The following is a 23,912-nucleotide window of genomic DNA, read 5'->3' on the forward strand; positions in this document are numbered from 1 at the left end:
GCTAATAGGAGTTCCTAGGGAAGGTGCTCGACCACATCTCATCTAGCCAAGATGTTGAGGACAGTATATGGTGACAAGAAATTTGTCATGGGGTACCTCAGAGTGAAGGCCACTTTGCAAGAGCCTTGCTTATATGCACAGAAAGTAGTAGAGATCATCGAGGATCAATGGAGGAGGCAGTTGGTTCAAGTGATTCATGCTGTAGGCAAATTATCTTTATATATTACAAAATTTAAACATGTATATTTATTTCCTTTTATGATTGACATGGTGTATGTAATTAACAATTGTAGGTTAGAGTTAGTTTTTTTTGAAGAAATTTGGTTAGCTTATTGCATTTGTGAAGCGTAGTCCGCTGAACCATGTCAGTGAGAATTCCATATTAGTTATCAAGTCCTTGCTTATAAGTTGCTCGTCATTTTCTTCAATTGTGTCAGAGTTAAATGATACTGATGCAAAGGTGCTCAGCCAAACTTGTTTTGCTATGAGGTATGAGCAAAACTGGAGCACATTCATGCCCTTAAGAGGAACATGTCGACTTCACAATGGATTTAAGAAAAGTTAATGTCTACCTTGATTACATATTTATTAAGGATCCGACTAAGAAGTTGGTGGTGAAAGAGGAACTAATGCTTGATAATAAGACATTTCCAAGGGCCATAGGTCATGAAGAAATGGAAGACCAAGACGGACGAGGAAGTGACGAACCCAGGAGGAGGCTATGATATGAGGCGCTGCCAGAATATGGAGATGTACGAGCACCTGTAGAGGGGAATCGGGGCTAATGATTATTCAGAGGGAACCAGTTCCTACCAGAGGTAGGTGCTCACACAAGGTAGCCTAAGCCTCTGCCTAACAGTGGTAGGGCAGGGACGACCACAAGAATTGGACTAGCCATGGGGACTTCAAGTCAGGAGGAGGATTTACCATGCCAAATCAATTCATTGGCCAATGGGAGGGTACAGTACGGCCTATTTCCCAAGATCTCAAGTCGACAGACTTGCTCCTACAGTTAACTTAGTGGTACTTAGGGGTGGCAATGGATCCAGACCTGTCTTTAGACCCGTCGGGTATACCTGTGTCCGGTTTGGGTATGAGTCCAACATTTGGACCCGGCAGATCGGGTCCAAGTCTTAATCCAAAACTTGGACCCGAACGCTATTCGGGTCTGAGTCTGGGTCTGGTTGGACCTGACCTACAAACTGTTGGAGATAAAATATTTCAAGTCCTATTCGTTTGGGTGAATTAAGAGTCATATAAAATAAGAACTCGTAGTCATCTTTAGTTATTAAACGATAAATCAAACGACTTTAAATCTAATGGTTGGTGATTGTGACCTTGTTGCCAAAAATATGGGTATATTATGGAAAGGAAAATGGGTAAAAAAGAAAGAAAGAAGCTCATAGTGATGGTGGCAATAGACCCGACTAGACCTAGGATCCAACGGGTACGGGTATGGGTCCAACTTTTGGACCCGACGGATCAGGTCCAGGTCCAAAACCTGGACTCAAATACTAGTCGGGTCTAGGTCCGGGTCCAGCCAGCTCCGACCCATTGCCACCCCTAGTAGTACTGCAATATGAGTTATCTCATTGATTACTCAATTTGGTTCTAGGTTGTATTTTGCCCCATATATATTTTTTCTACTTGCTTGATCCTATATGTCATTATTGTCATATTTACATTTTAGACTGTAAAATGAATGTGCAACTCGGGCAGAAAGCAAACCCTCATAATATATTTCTTCATTAATATCGACATATGAAAAATAGCAGTCCAATTTTTTTACAAACCAACATAATCCGTTTTTTGTAAGGTTTTCTACAAAATTTTGGAGCTATAATAAGTCAAAAACCAATCCAGATCAGTCTAGCCCATGGCCGATCCTCCCGCTTATTCAGGATTTTAAACCTAGACAAAACATTCAAGAAATGTACAACAGTAGGGTTCTCTAAACACTCGTATCGACCGTTACTTTCCAGAATAGATGATAAGGAATCTGTTTTGGCTGCGTCGGTAAAGATTTCCCTAATTTCTTTCTTAGAATGTTAGATGCACTAGTACTTTTATTACAGTAAAGCTTGCAAATTCTTCAAATTTTCCCGAGAGTTGCATCTCTCTCTCTTAAAGGCGTATTTGATAACAGGGAGATATTGAAAGTGAGAGTGAAACATCCCACTTCCACATTTGATAGCAGGGAAATTTTGGAAAGGCGGCATTCCACACCCTTCCACATGCTTCTTTTTTAAGGTTAAAATAAACTTAACTTTGGAAAGCCGCCCTTCCAAAAAAAAATTAGAAGGGCAGTCTTCCATAATAAATGGGAAACTCCTTTTTACTCCCATAAATTGCACATATCAAACGTGCCTTTAAGGAGAGTTGCCGACGTGGAGCCCGTGCATCTCTTAACAACAAAATGAGAGAAGCACGGATGCCAAGCTCCAAAGGGAGTGGTGTGCATCTACTCCTTTAGTGAGAAGACCACGATTTTATTTTAAACCTATAATTTTGATAACCACTTAAGAATCACTTGATGATCATTACAGAAGAAAAAAAAATTAAATTTTGAATTTTCGAACACTTAAACCTCCCCTACTTAAAATTGGTTTCTCTAAATCAATATTGAGACTATTTTTTGAAATGCATAGATGATGCAATTAGAATTTTTTTTTTTATTGAGGTCAATATATGAGTTGAAGAGGCTACGTCCCCCAATTTTAAGCCCACGTATGTTTTCACCCGAGGGTGTAAATGGACACCTTATTTCATATAATATCTTTTGGGAAATGAAATAGTGCGGAAGACATTTTTATTTCCTACCAAAATCAAGAGGATAATATGTCACTCACTTGTATGAAATAAAAGAATCCAATATTGTATATAGAAAAGTACACAATGGACTTTTTTATACAAAGAGGTCACTCAATTCTCTCATTGACCATTAGATTTAAAATTGGGTAATTGAAAATATGTCATTGGTTAGACACAAAATCTAAAATTTTTCGAATGCTATTGGATTATAAATCTAAGGCTCGAAGTGACCTCTTTATACCAATAATAAATCGTCTCATCATATACAATCCCCCTTGGGGTTAACTAAGAGTTGCCTTGTACCTCAAAAAGCTTAACAACAACCCACCAGCAAATAATTATTGTACACTTCTACAAAATAATCAACCATCAATTTCAAAGCACCATATCACTTAATCAATATTTGGAGCTCAAAACCCATCCAAGTCAAGCCAATGGACTGCAAGTCTCCTTTGCCGTCTTTGTCTTTACCAGGACCTCTCATATGCTCCATAATTTATAATCTTTCATGGATCTTGACCTCGAAGTTTCTAAACATCATGAAAAAGCCGCCTTATCTGATCGACATTTACAGGCATCAGAGTAACCGGGCAACGTTTATACTGCACCATATCAGATTGCAAATACGTTGAAGTGAATAAAACTACTCTCTCAAGAAAACCACTTCTGCTATTTATTATTTAAACCAAGAATACAGCAGTTTAGATTTGGAAGGGAGCACTCATTGTCTCTTACCCTTGAAACATATTTGAAAATGCAGGAATAACAGAAAACAAACCCAGAGGCTGCAACCACAGCTGGGTTTGTACGTTTTGATGTGCACAGAGGGCAGAGTGTTCTATCTGGGGGTAGCGGGATCCCCTCTTCAGCAACCTGCAAGTATTTTCAATTTATGATGATATATAAAATTACTTGTGGGTGTGCCAGAAGAACTAGTAAATCCATGTCCAACGATACAAAACAAAATTAAAGAGCAAACATAAAATCAACCACCACGTGTGTGCATGTCTGTGTGACAGAAAGAGAGAGCAGCTAGGCACAAATCAAAGAAGGGGATTCCGCATGGATACCTCTATATGTGCACTGGTGCATGCATGTGTGTGAGAGACAAGAGAACGAGAGAGAGAGAGAGAGAGAGAGAGAGAGAGAGAGAGAGAGAGAGAGAGAGAGAGAGAGAGAGAGAGAGAGAGGGAGGGGCACAAATCAATCGGATTCTGCAAGTGCACATGCATACATGTGTGAGAGGCACATTTCCACATGCACAGACGCACGTATGCATGTGTGTTAGAGCTGACCTTTGGAGGAGGTGGAGGAGGAGGTGGGGGATACACAGTTGGAGCAGTCATTCTTTCCTCTGCAGATTGGTACCACCATTCCATCATCTTCACAAAGGAATTAAATTAGTCAAAGTTAATGTTTTTTCTTTTCTTTTCAGACTGCGATTATCAAATGCTATTTGTGTTCCATGAAACGTAGACAAATCTTTTCCACCTTGGAAAATGGTTTATAAAAAATCAAATAACATGAAAAGAAAGAACAACCAAAGGCTATTTATCTAAGACAACTTATAGGCATGCAAGGGTAGTTCTTTATGCATATAAAATTCACATCATTAGGTCCATAAAAATATAGATAAGGGTGCCATTCAACAATTGTTGAACACGTGAGAAATATGTATTAACTGTTTTTTCAGAAAGGAAAATGCTGAGACAAGCAGAAATCATATCAAGATTTTACGTCATAAGGAGACTGAAAGTAAGAAACTATGAAATTCACTCATGGAATACCAGGTTGGGGTTAGAACTACATTTTGGGCAAAATTATGAAGTTTTGATCAACAAGATTTCAAGCGTTTTTGAGACCCAAACCCATAAAACCCAGCTTTGAACGTAAGCCAATTGATAAGATGTATGCTCACTTTAAAGAAGAACACCGCAGCAATCAAACCAGTCTGTGCATAATCGAGAGTTCTGTATAAAGAACTAAGCAATACTCCCTGTACTGCCTGCATGTAAAAACATATAGCAATATGGATAATTTTTTCTCAAGCATAAAGCAAGTAACAATATCATCAACGAAAAAAATAAAGATACTTAAGAATGCATTCGTGAATGAGATAATTAGGTATATGGCATTTTCAATAGATAGACATGCATTTGTGTATCCGATCCCAATTAGTTGGGAAAAGGCTTTGATGGTGATGGTGATCAAGAGAATCAATTATAAATATAATATATATATATATATATATATGGAAAAAGATGGGGTTAGCCCACTAGCTCATATGAGCCCAACGGCTCATATTGAATTTGGGCCGATCTGACGGTCACGGATGTCCGTCAGTATTTGAATTTTATTTATTTTTCTATAAATCTAAATCACTTGAAATTCTAAGTATGTGTTCTTCTCATCAAGGCACACCTAAAAAAAATATAAAAAAAATTATTTACAAAAAATAAAATGTTCAAAATACCCCCGAAACATTTTGGAGGTATTTTGGTCATTTTATTTCATGTAAAATATTTTTTTGATATTTTTTGAAGATTCACCTATTTTTGATAAACAAACGCCTAAAATTTCAAGTGATTTGGATTTGTAAGAAAAAAAATTAAAATTCAAACACTGACAGATATCTGTGACTGTTAGATCGACCCAGATCCAATCTGGGCCATTGGGCTCATATGTTCATATGCGCTAGTGGGCTGACCCCAGCTTTTTCCTATATATATATATATAGATATTGAAAAGTCTTCCCAACGCCTATAGGCGAAAATGAATAGTGATTTCGCCTACCATTGTCACTGTCCAAATTTCATCGCGCGGTCACGATTGTCCAATAGTGTTTTATTTTTCATTTTTTTTCTACAAATCAGAATGATCTGAAATTTGGAGGGTATGTTCATCTTTTAGAGGCGCATCTAATAAAAATATAAAAAACTTTATCCGCGAAAAAAACATTGACCAAAATACCGCCAAAATTTGGGGGTATTTTAGTCAATTGTTTTCGTGTAAAATATTTTTTTATATATTTTTTGAAGATTCCCTTATTTTTGATGAATATACGCTCTAAATTTCAGATCATTCCGATTTGTAGACAAAAAATTAAAAATGAAACACTACCGGACAATCTTGACCGCGCGATGAACTTTGGACGGTGATAGGGGTAGGCGAAATCGCTGTTTATTTTTTCCTATAGGCGTTGCGTAGTGTTTTCCATATATATATATATGAGTAATGATCCTATAAGACCCTCCCCCACCCATGTGTGTAGTACCCAAAAGGATCACCATTAAAGTTAGCACGGATCTCTAGAAAAGTTATCACATGGGTGTGGGACTTGACTTTTCTATAGATCCGTGCCAAATTTAATGGTGATCTTTTGGGGTCCTACACACATGGGTGAGGGAGGGTCCTATATGATCATTTATATATATATATATATAGATATATATATATATATATAGAAAAAGCTAACAATAGCTGGGAAGCTATAATGAATAGTAATAAAAGTAGAATCCAACTGTCAGATCTTCAAAATATATATCACTATTTTAGTTTTAATTTTTTTTTTCCAATAAATCTGATCAAGATGAAATTTTGGGTGTATATACCTAACACTAATGCACACCATATAAAAATATAAAAAAATTATTTTCAATAATTTAAAATGACCAAATTGCCCCTATCATTTTTCAGGGGTATTTTCATCATTTTATATTTTGGAAAATATTTTTAGATTTTTTTAATTGTGCGCCCTACTTTTTAGTACACACGTCTAAAATTTCATTATGACGATTTCTAAAAAAAATATTAAAATTCATATAATGATATGCATTCTGAACCACATGATGAAGATTTAATAGCGCTCCCATTCCACCTATCTTATTTATTATAGTTGCCCAGCTATTGTAAGGTTTACTCATATATATATATATATATATATAGTTTTTTCTCTTGCCAAATGATCATGATAATTTTCAATCATCAAACATGAATTCAAGAGAACTAAGGAAATAAAATATTCTTATGGCAAGTGATTGTGATAAATCTCAAAGCTCATGCATAACATTTGCTTATGGCAAGTTATAAGGAGCCAAATTGCGACAATTCAATGCAATAAATATTTTTAAGTGGTATTTTCTGAAGTAAAGAGAATCAGGATGCGTGCCAATGCAAGCATATGTATAAGCATTTCCCCAGTTCATATTACAGAAAATACCATACAAGGCTGTCAAAAGTTAACTTGACAATTTAAGGCACTTGGAACAATGCAGAGCACATATTGTAAGGGAGCTGAAGTGTAAGCTTGCAAGTGCAATACTTATCAGCAAATGGTTAAAATACCACAGAACGTAAAATAGAGATCTGCAAAGAAAAGGAAAAGCGAAAGACTGTACCAACCCACTGCACATAAAGTAAAAGGGGTTTGAAACCATTTTCTTACCTTGAGCCAAGCAGGACCCCAGAGTCTCTCACGTTCACGCATTCTATTCTTTGAAACTTTTGAAGAAGCATCCATCTACCTTGACATGAAATTGAAATCAAAGATATTCTCATAAGACCATCTGCAACATCCTACAAAAACCCCATATCTAGCTCCATATTTCTTTTTCAAAGTTAAGGGCCAAAACTTGGTCATCTAGGCAGGGAGTCAAATAGGACACAATTTGGTGACACTGATATCCTTGATCCTAGAGTATACTCTGAAAGTGACAAGTCCAGTGAAGATACTCAACAATAATCCAAGTAAACATTGTCCCAGAGAAGAGAAATTTTAGTAGTCATTACCAGTTCTTGGCCAGTAGCACGACAGACATTAACTGTAAGGATATGTAGAGCTGGAGAGTAAAAGCTGGTAGCATCCAACAGATATAGCAGCTGATAAGCAAATGACAACCCTGAAAGACATATCATAGCTCTGAATGGAATGTTAAAAATTTAACCTATAATGCTAATCTTCAAATTTGTCTTGCTACCACAACGAGAGCATTTAAAGAGTAGAAGTTCAAATGTTAAAGAACACACTAGAGGGGATTTTTTCTCTCCTAAGAGTAAACCTTAGACCAACAAATCAATATGAAGTTTTCTCCTCCAAGTTATACGTTCTCTAGTGTCAAAAAAATACAAGAAATTGTGAAAAACAAGAGAACAATGTGCAACCAATCTACTCCCCAAATGTGTCCAAGCATCCTCATGGTTGATTCTCACCTACAGAATTTCAATTTTTAGGAAGCACTTTCACGAGGAAATGGAACAGAAAATTCATTAGGCAGCCAAGTCCCGGTCAAATTTTGTTCCTAGTCTTTCTATTGCGCAATAGGATTATAGAAAAGAAGCCATCCAATTTGAAAAACAATGAGAGCAATGGTTTTTTTCTATATCTATCATTGCGAAGAAAGATTACAATTATGAATTGCAAATTTGGACACTATAACAAATGGCTTTCCACGGTCATTTTCAAACAGCTAATATATGGGTCGATGTCCACCCCATATATGAAGAAAATTTGGAGGGAAAATAACACATCTCAGACATAAAAAGATCTACTGGTTGCATGTCAGGGCATCCCTGTGCAATTAACGACCAAACCTAAACATTACCTTCGTTAGTTGCATGTATCCATGGGTAGCAAGCAGATATTATTCTCTTAACCAAATTTTTTACACGAGCAGATCTTGAACGATCGTTATCTGTTAGTTCCGCAGGAATATGAAGATTTTCTCCCCTTTCAGAGAAACCATCACTCTCATCCATGCCTACATCTCCCGCCCCCCATAAAGTATCTTGAAGCATTGCATCCCTTTGTGCTCTGTAGACAGAATGCAACTTTGACTTGAAATATGGCAAAACAACCTACAAGTAGATAGATTAGAGTGCTGTAATTCCACATCTTATGACAACACAATGGTGGAGAGAGAGAGAGAGGTACACGATTGTTCTCATGGCATATTCAGTACTAAACAGCAACACTATTAATGGTCAGCACAATAGAATGGCAAATGCCATCTTAGGACAAGTATAGATACTAAACAATGACAGAACGATAATTATGAACAAGGGATTGCAAAATGAATCAACTAAGAGATGTCAAAATGCAGGTTTGGGAGCACAAAAGGTAAACTTCTAGACCAATCCTTTTTGGCAATTGACCAATCCTTTCACTAGTAGTTTGTGTGCCAAAACACTGCTTTTCTTGCAGTTGATTTGGACGCCGATCAATGGATTAGTAGCCTTTAATTCGAGACCCTAAAGAATGAATAGTTGAATATTCTTTAAAAAAAAAATCTAATAAAATAAGAGAAAAGATAAAAATAGAAAAGAAAACCTCCCACCTTTGCAGCCATGGGTGCTCCCCCTCTCTATCAAAAATTCAATACAGATCTCTAATAAAACAAGAGAAAGGATAATAGTAGAATGCCCATCTCAAACTGCAGTATTTGCTCCCATCAATAAAAATAAGATTGATAATTTCAGAAGGGTAGTGGTAACCAATAAGAATTTCAAGTGCTCCACTATCATTCAAAGACAATAAGCATGTTACTGATAAATCAAGAATCCAATATTCTGCTCACCCACTTAAGGATGATAGCTACAAACAGGAGATGATTACCAGAAATACGACAGAGAGAATTTTTTGGTGCTTTTCTATTCCAGAGTGTTCAACTGAGTCAGTATGAGGAGCTTCTTTTCCTTGTGATAATTTAGCTGACCTCCGCCTTAAGCCATACAAAGACTCTGAGAAAGAAGCTTCTGAAAATCAAATGAAAGACACACTCAGCTATTACAAGAGAACCATGATACGACAATGTTTACATCAATATATAGGTTGACAACAACTTTATCCAGGCTCAGGCACCTTTAAAAGACCAATGCATATATTCCTTCAGATGGGTTGCACATAAAGTAAAAAAAAAATACACATTATTAGATGGGTGTCGTTTATATAAGGTTGCAACCTTACTTATATAAGTAAGTTTGCACGCAGTAGATTTGACGCGTCTTGCAAGACATTATCAAAAAGCCTTTTGAGATAGTGACAAATCTATACCGTCCAAATAAAATAGATGGTGTAAATTAGTGCAACCTTACATCTACAAATAAGGTTGGAACCTTATACGAACTTATTTTTATTAGATGTACCATAGAAGTACTTGCATAACATGTGCAATAAATGGTGCTTCCATAAAAGAAAATGGAAAAAGAAAGGCACTTTCTCATTCCAAAGATATTCTTTGCTCTGAAAGACAGCAAGATATCAGTAATATGCCTGAAATTATCCTAGCACACAATAATCACAATTTCTCTAACAATACATACTATTTCTATCTCTATAATTCCAAACCACTTACACTCAATTCATCAAGAAGTCTTTTCTTTCTTTGAATTCCTTGAGAAGCTAATATGATTCATCATAATCACAGCCTTTTCTCAACTAATTGGGGTTGGCTAGAGAAGTTAACATGATTAATTCTTTTAAATTGCTTCCTGACCTTTGCCCAAGAAATCATGACCCACCTATCCCCTCCAAAACAATCCACATACTATCACTCCCCACCTAAAGATATTGGTGCTTCACTCCTTCTATCCTCCCCACAACAGACATCAACTTAACACAATTCCCTAGCTCTCAAAATATAGATCAATATCTGCACCATGTTTAGGCCATCTGCACCCATGTATGTGGCTGGAAATTCTAGCCAAGGCACTTTTTGGATATTGCCACGCAATTTTTATTTTTTGATGCTGTTAACTTTGTATTGAAAAAAGTAAGGAAATACAGTGATCTGTGGAGACAACCCACAAGCCAGGCCTCTCGGGAAAAAATATTAGGCTCCCCGAGAGGGGGGGCCCTGTACAAAAAAGGGGTGGGGCTTATAAGTAAGCAATGCCCATTACAAAGGATTTACAAAGAGAAACCAATGATCCAGATGGTCCAAAACATCCTGAGAGTCCCGAGGAACAGCAGTGAGCCAAAAACTTCAGTCTCTCGTGAGCTTGAGAGTGCGCCTCGTTAGCAAGATGGTCCGCCAAGGCGTTTGACGTCCTCCAAGTCGTCCTCCATGAGACAGTTGTATCCTTGCAAATATGCAGTATCTCATCATAAATCGAAGTAAGATACCAAGGGGGAGGAGCAAGTCCGGCAGCCCATGTGAAAATATTTTGGGCATCTCCTTCCACTATCAGTGGTTGACCCCATGCTTCGTCAAACAATTTGAGTCCCAAAAGGTGTGCCAAAGACTGGACGAGCTGGGAGTCAGCGTGGCCAATGTTCATGGAAAAAGAGGCCAGGAAGTTGCCGTGGTGGTCTCTGAAGACCCCATCCACTCCTGCTGGTCCAGGGTTACCTAAAGAACACCCATCAAAATTGAGTTTTGTAAGGCCTGCCGGTGGGGGGGGGGGGACCAGTTGTTCGCTCGAGACACCAGAGGGGAACGGAAGTGGAGGACTTCTTCCCAAATTTTGCAAGAAAGTTGAAGTTGACATGCCTTTGAATTCCTTGTGGTTAGAAGCCCAGAAAATGACCTGGGAGGTAATTTTGTGGAAAAGTGTTGAAGCTTCGCACTTGATTCCTCGGAATATCCTTGAATTTCTCTCGGTCCATATGACCCAAATCGTTGCCGCTATGGAGGCCCACCATAACAGCCTGCCCGCCTTTGGCCATGGAGAGTCTATCGAGAATTTGAGGAGGGCTACTAGGGGAGCAAGAGTTACCCAGGAAAGGCCGAAAAGACTAAGGATTCTACTCCACAGGTTGAGGGCTAGGTTGCAATGTATGAAAAGGTGAGGGTTGCTCTCTTCTTCGCAGAGGCACATGATGCAGCGATTTGGAATGGGAATTCCCCTTCATTGGAGTTGTTCCACTGTGAGAGCTTTCTCAGAGCATGCTATCCAGTTGCATGCTTGCACTTTTGGTGGAGCTATCGAAGACCACACCTTAGAGACCACAGAGGTCGGAGAGTGGGGAAAGGTGGGGGGTTGCAAGAGTTTTTTGTAGGAGGAGGCAACCGAGAAAGAACTAGAAGGGGAAGGGTCCACACCAGGTTATCGGCGCCAGATAAGGCGAGGAAGGTAAGAGTACAGTAAAGAGGACAAAGAAAGTCTGATGTTTCAATCTCTGAGAGGGGGCGCCTGAAGGAAGGGTTCTAGACCGTTACTATGGTCATCTCATTGGCGATCGAGGAAGACTTGCTGGTAGTTAAGTTAAAGAGAGATGGATACCTGTCCCTTATGGGGGTGTGACCCACCCAGAGGTCAGACCATAATCGAATTCTATCGCCTCCCCTAGGGTGGAACCGAATGTTATTCCGAAAGAAGGAAAGAGAATGCAGGAAAGACTTACAAGCCCCTGAAGCCCTGCTCGGTGTTCCCCCTTCTAGTAGCCAGGTGCTAAAAGGGATTTTGTATCTGTAGTGAATGACTTGGGACCAGAGCAAGTTGTTCTGAGTTGAGAGTCACCACCACCATTTTCCAAGTAGCGTTGTTCTGTTGCCTCAGGATCCAAATCCCAAGCCCAACGAGGTGCTTCGGTTGGCAGACTTTTTCCCAAGAGATGAGATGGAATTTTTTTGATTCAGCGTCCCTGACCAAAAACGTTTTACATCAGTTGTTCTAGACAACTGGCGACTGCCGCGAGCATGTGGAATAGGGACATAAGATATACCGAGGTGTTGGCCAAGGTGGCCTTGATTAGCGTGGTCCTTCCTACGAAGGACAGGTATCTGCCTTTCCACCTTGCTAGGCGTTGGTCAACTTTATCTATGATGTGGAACCACTACCTCTTTTTAGGTTTCCCTAGACCCAAAGGCATACCGAGGTCGCTTGTGGGGAGATCATCCACTCTGCACTACCAGGCAGGGATGAGGGCTCTAGTTTTTGTAGTGTGGATTTCTCCATATTTACTTTAAAGCCTTTAATCAAAGCATCTGAGAAAGAGACGGAGGATCTCAATTTCCTCAGGCACAACGTCGATAAATACAAGCGTATCATCGGTGTACTCTAGGTGAGAGACAATAGGACGTCTAGTACTACTGTTGAAACCAGATAGAAGACCTGCCTAGTACATCCAAGAGATCGATTGGCTAAAGACCTCGACGGATATGGCGAAGAGGAAGGAAGAAAGGGGATCCCCATGCCGGAGGCACCTGAATGAAGGGAAGAAGCCCTTGGGAGCTCCATTAATGAGGATAGGGAAGAAGGGTTGGGAGTAACAGCCCCTCATCCACTTCCTCCAGCGCTCCCCAAACCCCATCCTGGCCAGAGCGACAAATCAACGTGGTCATACACCTTTTCCCACTCAATCTTAAAAAATCAAGCCAGGTTTATTTGCAAGGTGCCTAGAATTCAGGCGTATGAATGCCACCAGGACCCCATCTAGGATTTGTATATCTTTAATGAAGGCACATTGAGAGAGAGAGAGATCACGAAGGGGAGGACCTCTTTAAGCCTTGAGGCCAGGACTTTGGACAGGATCTTGTATGTTGAATTGATCGAGCTAATCGGTCAAAAGTCCTTCAGTTCTTCTGGCCCTTCGATTTTGGGCAAAAGGGCAATGAAGGTCGCATTCATTGCTTTGTGAAGAATACCCTGATGGAAGAATTCATCGAAGAAATTCAGGAAGTCAGGCCGAAAGGTTACCCAAAAAACCTTGAAGGGGGCGACTGGGAAACCGTCTGGGCCTGGTGCTTTGTCTTTACACAAGTCCGCTACTGCTGGCAAAATCTCTGATTCAAAGAAAGGTCGTTCCAACCACTAGACCCCATGGGCAGGTGCAGTGAGGAATTGGATATCACCCATCTTGGGTCTAGGGCAAGAGGGAGCAGTGTAGAGGTTTTGGAAGAAGGAAAGGATAGCCACTTCGATTTCAGGAGTTTGGTCCAAAATCTTGTTACCATCCTTTATAGTGGAGATGGAGTTGTCCCTTCTCCAGCAGTTTGCAATTATGTGGAATACCTGGAGTTATGGTCCCCAGAGTGAAGCCCTTGACGTGGACCTTTGGAACCAATAGATTTCTTCCTTTTTAAGGGTAGAGAAGTACGCAATTTTTTTAAGACGGAAAAGTGGAAAAACAAGGTTGCAAATATCTTTTCCCTTAAAAAAAAGGGGATCTATGCTGTTATAATGGCTTCCATCAGAATGGGCACATCGGCCATATTTTATAACCAGTCAGAGAGTAAAATTCAAATACAATGTTATAATAGGCGGTTACCACTACAGTGTAAGAACATGAGTCTGAACCTTGACTTAGAACAAACAAAGAAGATCAATTGTGGTCTTACGAAGCACAGGGGCAGCACCAAAAGCCAGAACACTTCAAAGTCAGTTTGAGCTTAGGCAATAGCCATATCCACGCATCATAATAAAAAAGGTCTTGTATCCATGCTCCAGCTTTGCCAACTCTGTCTCAAGCCTGACTCAGGGAGCCATGTGACTAGTCAACTTGAGACTCAAGAATGACATGTATAGAAAATTTTAAAATTTATTAAATACTAGTATTGTTATTAGAAAAAAGAAACAAATATGGAGCATTATAACATAGAAAGTACTGGAAAAATTAAAATTAATACAGAGAGAAGCAAAGAATGCACAGTAGAGAACTGAAAATTGGTAAGAAGAGAGCCATACATACAGAGAATTGTGAGACAAAGAAAGAACTAGCTACAAAGAGAGGGGAAATGTGTGAGTGCATCTGTGTGCGTGCATGCGGGTATGCGCACGCGTGTGTGTATGTGTGTGTGTGTGTGTGTGTGTACGAGAGAGAGAGGCTGTTAGAGAAGGAGATAATAGTCTCACACAGTGTTTAAAAAAACGCCGAGTCAAACCGGACTCGCCCGGTTCGACTCGGGAATCGCCATAGACGGATCGAATCGGCGAAAAAAATGGAAATCGTCCGGTTCTAGAGAGAACCGGACAATTCTGCACAGTGACTCGCTGATTCACTGTACGGAATCGGCGAGTCCCGTACAGTGAATCGACAAGTCCCGTACGGAATTTTTATTTTTTTTTTTCGGTAATCCATGATAGATTTTTTTGTAATACTTGATCGATTTTTTTGTAATCCATGATCGAATTTTTTTTTTTTTTTTTTTTTTTTTTTTTTGTAATCCATGATCGAATTTTATGTAACCCATGATAGAATTTTTTGTAATCCATGATCGAATTTTTTGTAATCCATGATCGAAATGTTTGTTTTTTTTTCTTGTAATCCATGATCGAATTTTTTGTTTTTTGTTTTTTTTTTTGTAACCCATGATAGAATTTTTTGTAATCCATGATCGAATGTTTTGTAATCCATGATCGAAATGTTTGTTTTTTTTTTGTAATCCATGATCGAAATGTTTGTTTTTTTTTTTGTAATCCATGATCGAATTTTTTGTTTTTTGTTTTTTTTGTAACCCATGATAGAGTTTTTTGTAATCCATGATTGAATTTTTTGTAATCCATGATCGAATTGCTTTTTTCTTTTTTTGTAATCCACGATCGAATTTTTTGTTTTTTTTGTTTGTTTTCTTTTGTAATCCATGATCGAATTTTATGTAATCCATGATCGAATTTTATGTAATCCATGATCGAACTTTTTGTAATCCATGATTGAATTTTTTGAAAATTTGTGATTTTTTTTTTAATCCATGATCGAATTTTTTTTTGTAATCCATGATAGAATTTTTTGAAAATTTGTGATTTTTTTTTTTTAATCCATGATCGAATTTTTTTTTGTAATCCATGATAGAATTTTTTGAAAATATGTGATTTTTTTTTTTAATCCATGATCAATTTTTTTGAAAATTTGTTAATTTTTTTTTTAATTCATATTATTCAAAGAGAAAATGAGAGAGATGATGATTCTAAGGCCACCCTATCCCAGCCATATTATTCACATATCGAGTCCCAATAGCAACAGTGTAGGTATGAGCACGACAGTGCAAGTGTGCATGAAAGATGGATAATCTTCGGGGATTTTAGATTGGGAACACAACAAAACACTAACACTCAGGGATTTGGGAATAGTCAGACGCCTGCTAATATCGATGATTCGTTTTTAGATCGAATCAATGAATTGTTAAACGAATTCAATCAATGGCACCGGCGTGACCAAGAAGAACAATAACGTCGTCTATCATTTTATTTTTAGATCATATGTTACTAATTTTATGCTTTATTGTAGTCCATGTATGTTGATATACTTATTCCATGATAATTCTATGTTTATCCTTTTGTGTGATGTAAATTAAATGCTGAATGGCGGTTCATGCAACGGAAAGAACATATCAATATTCGCATATTCATTCAAAAAATGAAAATTCTAAATGGAGTACCCTCATTTCTTATTGAATTCCTAAAAAACAATATTTATAATGAATTTTAATAATTTTTTCGGATTTTTTTTAAGCTTTATTCTGACCGATTCACTTGATTCTCGATCCGGATCGCCGATTCGCCAATCCGGATCGGTTTTTTGGGAGCCCGATCCGGGTCACTGATCCGTTTTTTAAACCATTGGTCTCACATGATTGAGAGATAAGATATAAGGACAGCAGGGCAAAACAAAGCCAAAAAAACATAAGCTTAAGAGATAATGGTCCTGCACTGATAAGAGAAACAATTATAGAAATGTGAATGAATTCTTGACCTTAAACCCTATGTTAAGGCAATAGCTTAGAGTCTAAACATTGTAAGCCTTGACCCTTAAGTTATTTTATTAAGATCAAATTTCTAAACCATTTTGTTAAGGATAAATATGATTCACAGGAATCTTATGACTCGGTGTTCAATGTAAGTCAATGGATCAGTGCAGAAACCAGGTCACAGTGTGGGAATCTCACCAAGTGTGAGTTGAGACAACCTGGGTGAGTCCTGAGTTTGCTCAAAAAGTCCACAAACCACAACCCTTTCGAAATTTAGGCTCTATATGATTTTCCTTATAAGCAACATTAATCAAAAGGAAAATGTTGAGATACAGCATGATACATCAAATAACAAAGTTGCGATCTAAATGAAAGAGAAATTTAACAAAAACAAAGTCATTTCAGATTCATGATTTCCATGATTGTTAAGCTACAAGATAGCATATTCTAAAAAAGGCATCACCTGTGGTTCTTAAACTATGAGTTTCAAGCACGATCATAAGCATTGCGAAGAATTCATCATCGTAATCTAACACCTTATGGAAGAATGGTCGTCTCTGGGCCAACACCTGCCAAAATCACATACTCTCAGTCAAATGTCAAAACGAGGGAAAGAATCAAGATGAGTACTTCTAAAAAAGGACAATCATAGATTAAGCAAACAGTAAATAATGAGGGAATCACAAGCCAAAAATATGAAACTTAGAAAGAGAGAGATCAAAATGATTTGTGTTGCTGATAATAATCCATAGGTTACTAGTGCAAATAGTGCAAACAAAGCTTGTCAAATTTTGAATTTTTTTCTACTGAACAACTGTCACTAGAATCTCATGGAAGTGCCAGTCGAGACAAGAGAGAAAGACAACGACAATTCTTCAGATAATCACATATCACTAAGTTATTGGGAGTGAGAATAGTTCTATACTATGATGTTCCTACAACAAATCAATGAACGCCAAAGGTCCTATACATGAGCTACTATCAACATGTCCATATGTCAAGGGCATCAGCAATGTTCTAGAACCCCTTGAGAAGGACCTACCTCTCAAATTAGTAATTAAGAAGAGGTATAATAAAGGGAAAAGAAACTCTAGATTGTTCACCTGATATTAGCCAGTAATGCGAGCCAACACATAGCTCACGACGAAAGATGATTGAGGATTCTAATATGCATGGTGGATTACCAAGGTGTTTCTTTTTTTTTCTTCCAAAGGTAGGTTGCTACGATTCAAAGCTATACTGCAGCCTTAATGCCCTAACAAAAAGCCAAGAGCCCAACCCAATCAACTAAATAATATTATCTTCAGAAAAAAGTAAATATAGTCTGGTTATTCAAATTTGAACGAAGTAAGTTAGGAGTGTGACAAATCTCTTTCATGCTCGTACATGCTCTCACTAGAGTATAACACAATGAGAACCTTAGAAGCATCATTCCTTCGAAATTTTATGTCAAGTGCATATCTATGGAAGCTGCAATTAACAAAATCTCATAGATATTGCCTCCACTAAAGAAATCGGGAAAACTATAATGTCACCAACTGTCCAGCCAATCAATTACCTAAAAAAGCTCACAGCATTCTGATACAAACCAGTGCTTTAAAAATCGGCCACTCAACTTGGAATCAGCCAAGTAACTCGGCCTCAGCACCAGCGAAATTATATTTTTTTCCCCTAAATCCCTTACAGATTCTGTATAAATATGTTTAAACATAATTTTGATGTTTCTGATTATCCTTTTATCAGTCTTTCTTATTATATGCTCTATTTTTATATTCTTAGTTTTTGGATTTTTTTTCAATTGTTTCAAGTTATCAATCAAAATTTTCCATATTTTATATACTTTTGTCCATCATAAATACAATAAATGGTGCACAAGTATAATCAATCAGTTTTTATTTTGTAATACTTTTAACAAATTTTCTACTTTTTTTTTTTTTTGCAGGTCTTGAGCTCGTACATGACTCGTGAATCCACCCAGCTCGGGAAGGTGCTGAGTCCAAGTCCGAGTAGAGTTTTAGCACACTGAAAACAAATATATCCCTTATAGGCAAATAGATATGATCATGCTCCACAACTTCAAAACAAACACAAGCGTGTTTAACTGAAAATAAAACATCAGCTTGTAAGTCTTACAAATAATTTTTCCAAAACATAAGTGGTTATCAAAGTATCCAAGTTGTGCAGTCTAGTTGCAACTTAACTATTGCTACAATATAAGAACCTGTGTTAGACATATTAGTCCTTATAGTCAATAAAAATGGATAAATACAAGCAGTAACCTCTTACAATTCAATTTATCTGATACAGATTACAATACTTTTGTAGTTTCCCCTTGTTTTTGGGGAGCAGAGAGAAATGATTTCACATTTGGAAATGCACCCCAGTGAACTTTTCAGCAAAAACTGACTATAATCTCCTAAATTTTGTCAGTAGTTGTCTGTATTGCTTAAAATTCGTGGCCAAATTGCAATTTGGGTTTGAAAAATTACAGGTGCACAACCAAATTCTCAGTTCCAATGAAAAAACAAAAAAAGAATGTGTCAATACTTGGGTTGAGAGAGAGAGAGAGAGAGAGAGAGAGAGAGAGGAGGAGGGTACCCCAAAAGAGTATGTCAAGGCGGCTCTGAGACTTGGGGGAAGCTGTTGGGTAGCGGCCATTTCAAAGAAAGTGGGCCTCTTTCCATGTCCACCAACTTGGAACAACATCTCTCTAAAACCTCTCTCTCTCTCTCTCTCTTCTTCTGCAACTCGAGATATCGCACCCTCTTGCTCAACATTTCCCTCGGTGACAACTATTTCCCATATTTTATAACGATAAGTCACATTGCCAATGCCGAAAATCAATCTAATAGTTCCCGATAAAATCAACTTAACGCGATATTTCGTTGCTTCCGTTATTATGCCCCTAAAATTCGGGGTGGCAACGGGTCGGGTCGGGTCGGGATCCACTAGAATAGCATTCGGGTCTAGTCTAGGTTTTAGACCGGAACCCAACCTGTCATGTCTAAAAGTTAGACTATATCCATACCCGTTGAGTCCCGAGTCTGTCTTGCGTTTGGCCACCTTCATCATGAGCTTCTCTTTTTTGTTGTCTTTTTTTTTTACCATCGTATACTCGTATTATTGGCAATAAAGCCACAATCACTCATCATTAGATTTCAAGCTATATAATTTGTAGTTTAATAGCTAAAGATGACCACATGTTCTTATTGTATACAATTCTTAATATATCCAAATGTTGGACTTGTACCCGGACCCATGTCCGGTATACCTGACGGGTCCCGAGTCAAATATTACCACCCCTACCTAAAATACTCTCGTTATGGGAAAATAATTGGCAAGCAAAATCTGCAATTTGATTTTGAAAATAGATACGTGACCTTATTTAGAAAAATTCTAAAGAATTGATATTTATTATAAGAGTAATGATCCTATGAGACTCTGTCACACTCATGTGTGTAAAACCCCAAAGGATCACCACTAAATTTGATACAGATCTCTAGAAAAGTTATCACATCGATGTAAGACTCGATTTTTCTAGAGATCTGTGTCAAATTTAATGGTGATCCTTTGGAATCCTACACACATGGGTATGAGAGGGTCTCATAGGATCATTACTCTTATTATAATTGATAAGGCTAATAGGGAGTAATTTACAAGAAATTGAAAATGAATATTTAGGTTACGGCTAAAAACATGGTCAATGATTTTTTATATTTATATTAGAAATTATTTCAACTTCATCATTTATAAATAAACATTAATGTATTTATGTTTTAAAATTATGTATAACTTGAGTTTATATTTATCAAGGGAAAATTTTGTATAGAGCCGGCACTAACCAATCAAGTTAGCGCCTACCTCAAAAATTTCCTTAGAAGATGTTGTTTTTGATGCTCAAATATATTTAAATTGATCATCTCGACATCAAGATGCATGGACAAGAGAAAAAAATGGATTTCAAGTTTTGAAAATAGTGTATCTTGTAACACATTTTTGGCACATTAATTTTCAAGATTTCAAGTTTTTATATATCTGCTCGACCTACACTATTTTTGAATTTTAAAATTTATAATTAAAAATAAAAATATGTTTTAAAGCTATCACAAAATTTTGAATATTGAAACTACATTTCTCGACACTATTTGAAAGTGTAATTTACTTTAATTGTTTAGAGCCTTGGCTCTATACAAACTGCACCTATTTATTAATTATTACATATTAAAACAACGACAATTAGGTATGGGGTTTTGATAGACTATTCTAATGGTAAACTTGAAATTTCTTACTCTAGGATTTTTTACCATAAAATATCTTTATATATCACAAAATGACTTCAGTATATCTAATTCATAATTTTTAGGAAGGTTATTTTTATCATATCAAAATCCTTCAAAGTCAATTTCAAATTTTAAAATATTTATTTGACTTTTAAAATTATCACTGAATTTGATAAGTAATTTAAAACTACAAACATGTCATTTTTAAAACTTTCAAATAAGTTATCATTAATGTAATTTCTAAATTTGTAATGATATTTTATGGATACTTTTTTTTTTTTTTGGAGTAGAAAATTTTAAGTTCATCATTAGGGTTGTATATCCAAGAATAATCTATTGTCCACTAAATTCCTGACAAAAGAGATAATTATGAAAATATTTTAATGATTTTTAAAATTAATTTATTTGAGAAATGTGGAGTTCTTTTTTTTTACATATGTGAAGATAAAAGTGGAAAAATCCAAGCCATACATCTATGATAGCTACGTGTTGATTAAAAGGCTAAGATCTTGAGTTATTTTAATTCAATCCAATTAACGGCAAACTAAAAAACCCTAGACTTGTGGATACCTCTCATCTTTAAACCTCAAAGTTCTTGGAGTGAGAGAAAAATAACTCCCAACGTGTGGCTTCTTGAGATTTAGAATTAGAGTTGGAGAGATAGAGTAGGCACGCCACTCCTTTCTAGTTCAATTGATGGTTGGTCTTGGGACTTGAAAGAGCCTTTTACTTCTACATCAAGGTAAGTTTGGATTCTTGAGCCTTCGTTTTCTTGGGTGCCATTTCGAGCTTCATTTTTTTATTTAGTCTAGTTTCCTAAACTTCTTGTCAATACAGACTCATCAGACTGCACATCACTAGCTTGTAATTATTTTCTATGCACTTGGATCCTATAATCGGTATCCTTTCATGCCGTTGTTATCCCCAACAGAAAAGTATTTCTTTGATTTTAATTCAAATTTATTCCTTTGGCAATTAAGAATTCTAACATAGGCATCATTAGGGGTTCTGGACCATATCTCTTGAGGTATTTTATCCCCTAAAGACATAGAAGCTATCGATACATGAGATAACAAGCTGTTATCATGGCTTTTGCCCATAGTTCTTGTTCCAAACTACCATTGCTTAACGTACTTCTAGCTCACTCCATAAGTGTATAATTCGTCCTTTCTGAAACACCATTTTGTTAGGGAGTGTAGATATCGGTGAACTACCTCTGGATTATTTCATCTTTACAAAATTTTATGAACTCATCTGAACCGTACTCCTACCCATTATCAGTTTGTAAAGTCATAGTGTGGCGCCTCGTACTGTACTCAATTTTAGCTTTAAATTGCTTAAAAGCCAAAACACTTATAGCCATCGGAATCCAACAAAGAAAGAGAAATTAAACCGTTTTTCAAGTCCACAAGATGTCGAACATTCTCAAGTGTAGATACTTCCATCAAACATCCTTAGTTTCACCAAGTTATTTGGAACTATTTTACTACTTGAATTATTTCACATCAACACCGAACCATGACTTGTGGGGGCACATATTTCTAATTTTGATGGAACTCAGGATATCGACCCACTATATAGATTTAGAAGAGGAAGAAAGAACTTTACCTATTACTGTTCATGTTATGTGTTTGATAAAAAGTGGAAGATAATTTGACAACTTCTCTTTACTGTTGAAGTTCCCACCTTTTAGGTTTGAGTAAAGTTCCATGGTAAACCACGAAACTTGAAAGGAGAATTTTTTATTTTGTCCATGATATGTATATATATATATATATATATATATATATATAATTTTATTTATATAATAGATATTTATAATATTATATAATAAAAATATATAAAATGTATAATATAGTATATTATATTATTTAAATATAAATATATATTATAATAAAGTAAATAAAAAGTACAATATTACGTTATACATACATATATATGTATATATATATTATAATATTATTTTATGTATATTATATAATAAAAATAAATATTAATAAAATAATGCACTATATAATATATCTTATATAATACAAATATATATCAATAAAATAAATATAAAATACACTATATTATATTTTACATTACGTTATATATGATATATGTATATATTTTATTGTATAATATATAATATATATATTTGTATAATATATAATATATATATTTGTATAATATATAATATATTTTATTATATAATATATTTATTTATATAATAGATATTTATATTATTATATAATAAAAATATATATTAATAGAATAAATATAGAATACAATGTACAATATACTAAATTATTTTATATAAATATATATATTATAATAAAATAAATAAAAATACATTATTATGTTATATATATATATATATATATATATATATATAAAATACATTTATGTAATATAATATATAATATATATTATAAGTTATAGTATGCTATAAATATTATAAAATATAATAGATATCTATAATATTATATAATAAAAATTTATATTAATAGAATAAATACATAATACAATGTACAATATACTAAATTATTTTATATAAGTATATTTTATATAATAACATAAATAAAAAATACATTATTGTGTTATATGTATATTATACATTTATGTAATATAATATTATATATTATATAATAAAATTAAAAAAATACACTATATTATATATTATACTATGTTATATATATTATATAAAATATATATTTATATATTATATATTTATGTAATGCAAGATAATTTCATATATATATATATATATATATATATATTATAGTATGTTATAAATATTATATATTTCTATTAAATTATTATCTATGTAAATATAAATGTAAGATATTTACCGTATATCTCAGGAGTTATCAAACATAGAAACTATGAACTTCTTAACTTCACAGGGAGGTTATCAAATACAAAAACCATGAACTTCTTAAGTAATGTTTAATTTACAGTTGTTCAGTAACTTCCAATTTTCAGTTCATATTCTTGCTTCTTGTTATCAAACACGCCCTTAAACTTACTTCTGGACGATCTTTAAAAAGAACTGGCTCTTTCACTTGACTGACTTTTTAAGATGTGAACTTCTTATTCTGGTGCCTTTTTCAGAGTTCATGGGTAAAAAAAGTGCTACACAATGTATTCTTAGTTCTTAGTGCAACTTAATGTTGCTTCTAAATTATCATAATATTTATGGTAAAGTATGTAACAA

At 35.7% G+C, this 23,912-nt stretch overlaps 1 protein-coding gene across 4 annotated transcripts; it reads right to left on the reverse strand.

Moving 5' to 3' along the window:
* Positions 1-3,017: 3,017 nt before the first annotated feature.
* On the reverse strand, positions 3,018-19,208 carry PEX12 (peroxin-12). Of its 4 annotated transcripts, none has more exons than XR_016058848.1 (10): positions 19,032-19,208; positions 16,897-17,002; positions 9,422-9,546; positions 8,412-8,664; positions 7,600-7,709; positions 7,256-7,334; positions 4,730-4,816; positions 4,107-4,193; positions 3,547-3,684; positions 3,018-3,413 (listed from the first exon to the last, which is right to left on the reverse strand). XR_016058848.1 is itself a non-coding variant. In XM_088871166.1 (10 exons), the coding sequence occupies exons 1-10, from the start codon at positions 19,137-19,139 to the stop codon at positions 3,342-3,344; spliced, it is 1,161 nt and encodes a 386-aa protein (XP_088727292.1). In that variant the 5' UTR covers positions 19,140-19,208; the 3' UTR covers positions 3,018-3,341. The 4 variants fall into 4 exon arrangements, 2 of the variants coding, with proteins under 2 accessions (XP_088727292.1, XP_006857493.1); XR_016058847.1 differs by having other exon boundaries at positions 9,422-9,561; XM_088871166.1 differs by having other exon boundaries at positions 7,256-7,330.
* Between the last annotated feature and the right edge of the window lie 4,704 nt (positions 19,209-23,912).

This window comes from Amborella trichopoda, chromosome 7 (genome assembly GCF_054954075.1).
Source record: "Amborella trichopoda isolate Santa Cruz 75 chromosome 7, AtrichopodaSantaCruz75HAP2 v2.0, whole genome shotgun sequence".
NCBI lineage: Eukaryota > Viridiplantae > Streptophyta > Magnoliopsida > Amborellales > Amborellaceae > Amborella > Amborella trichopoda.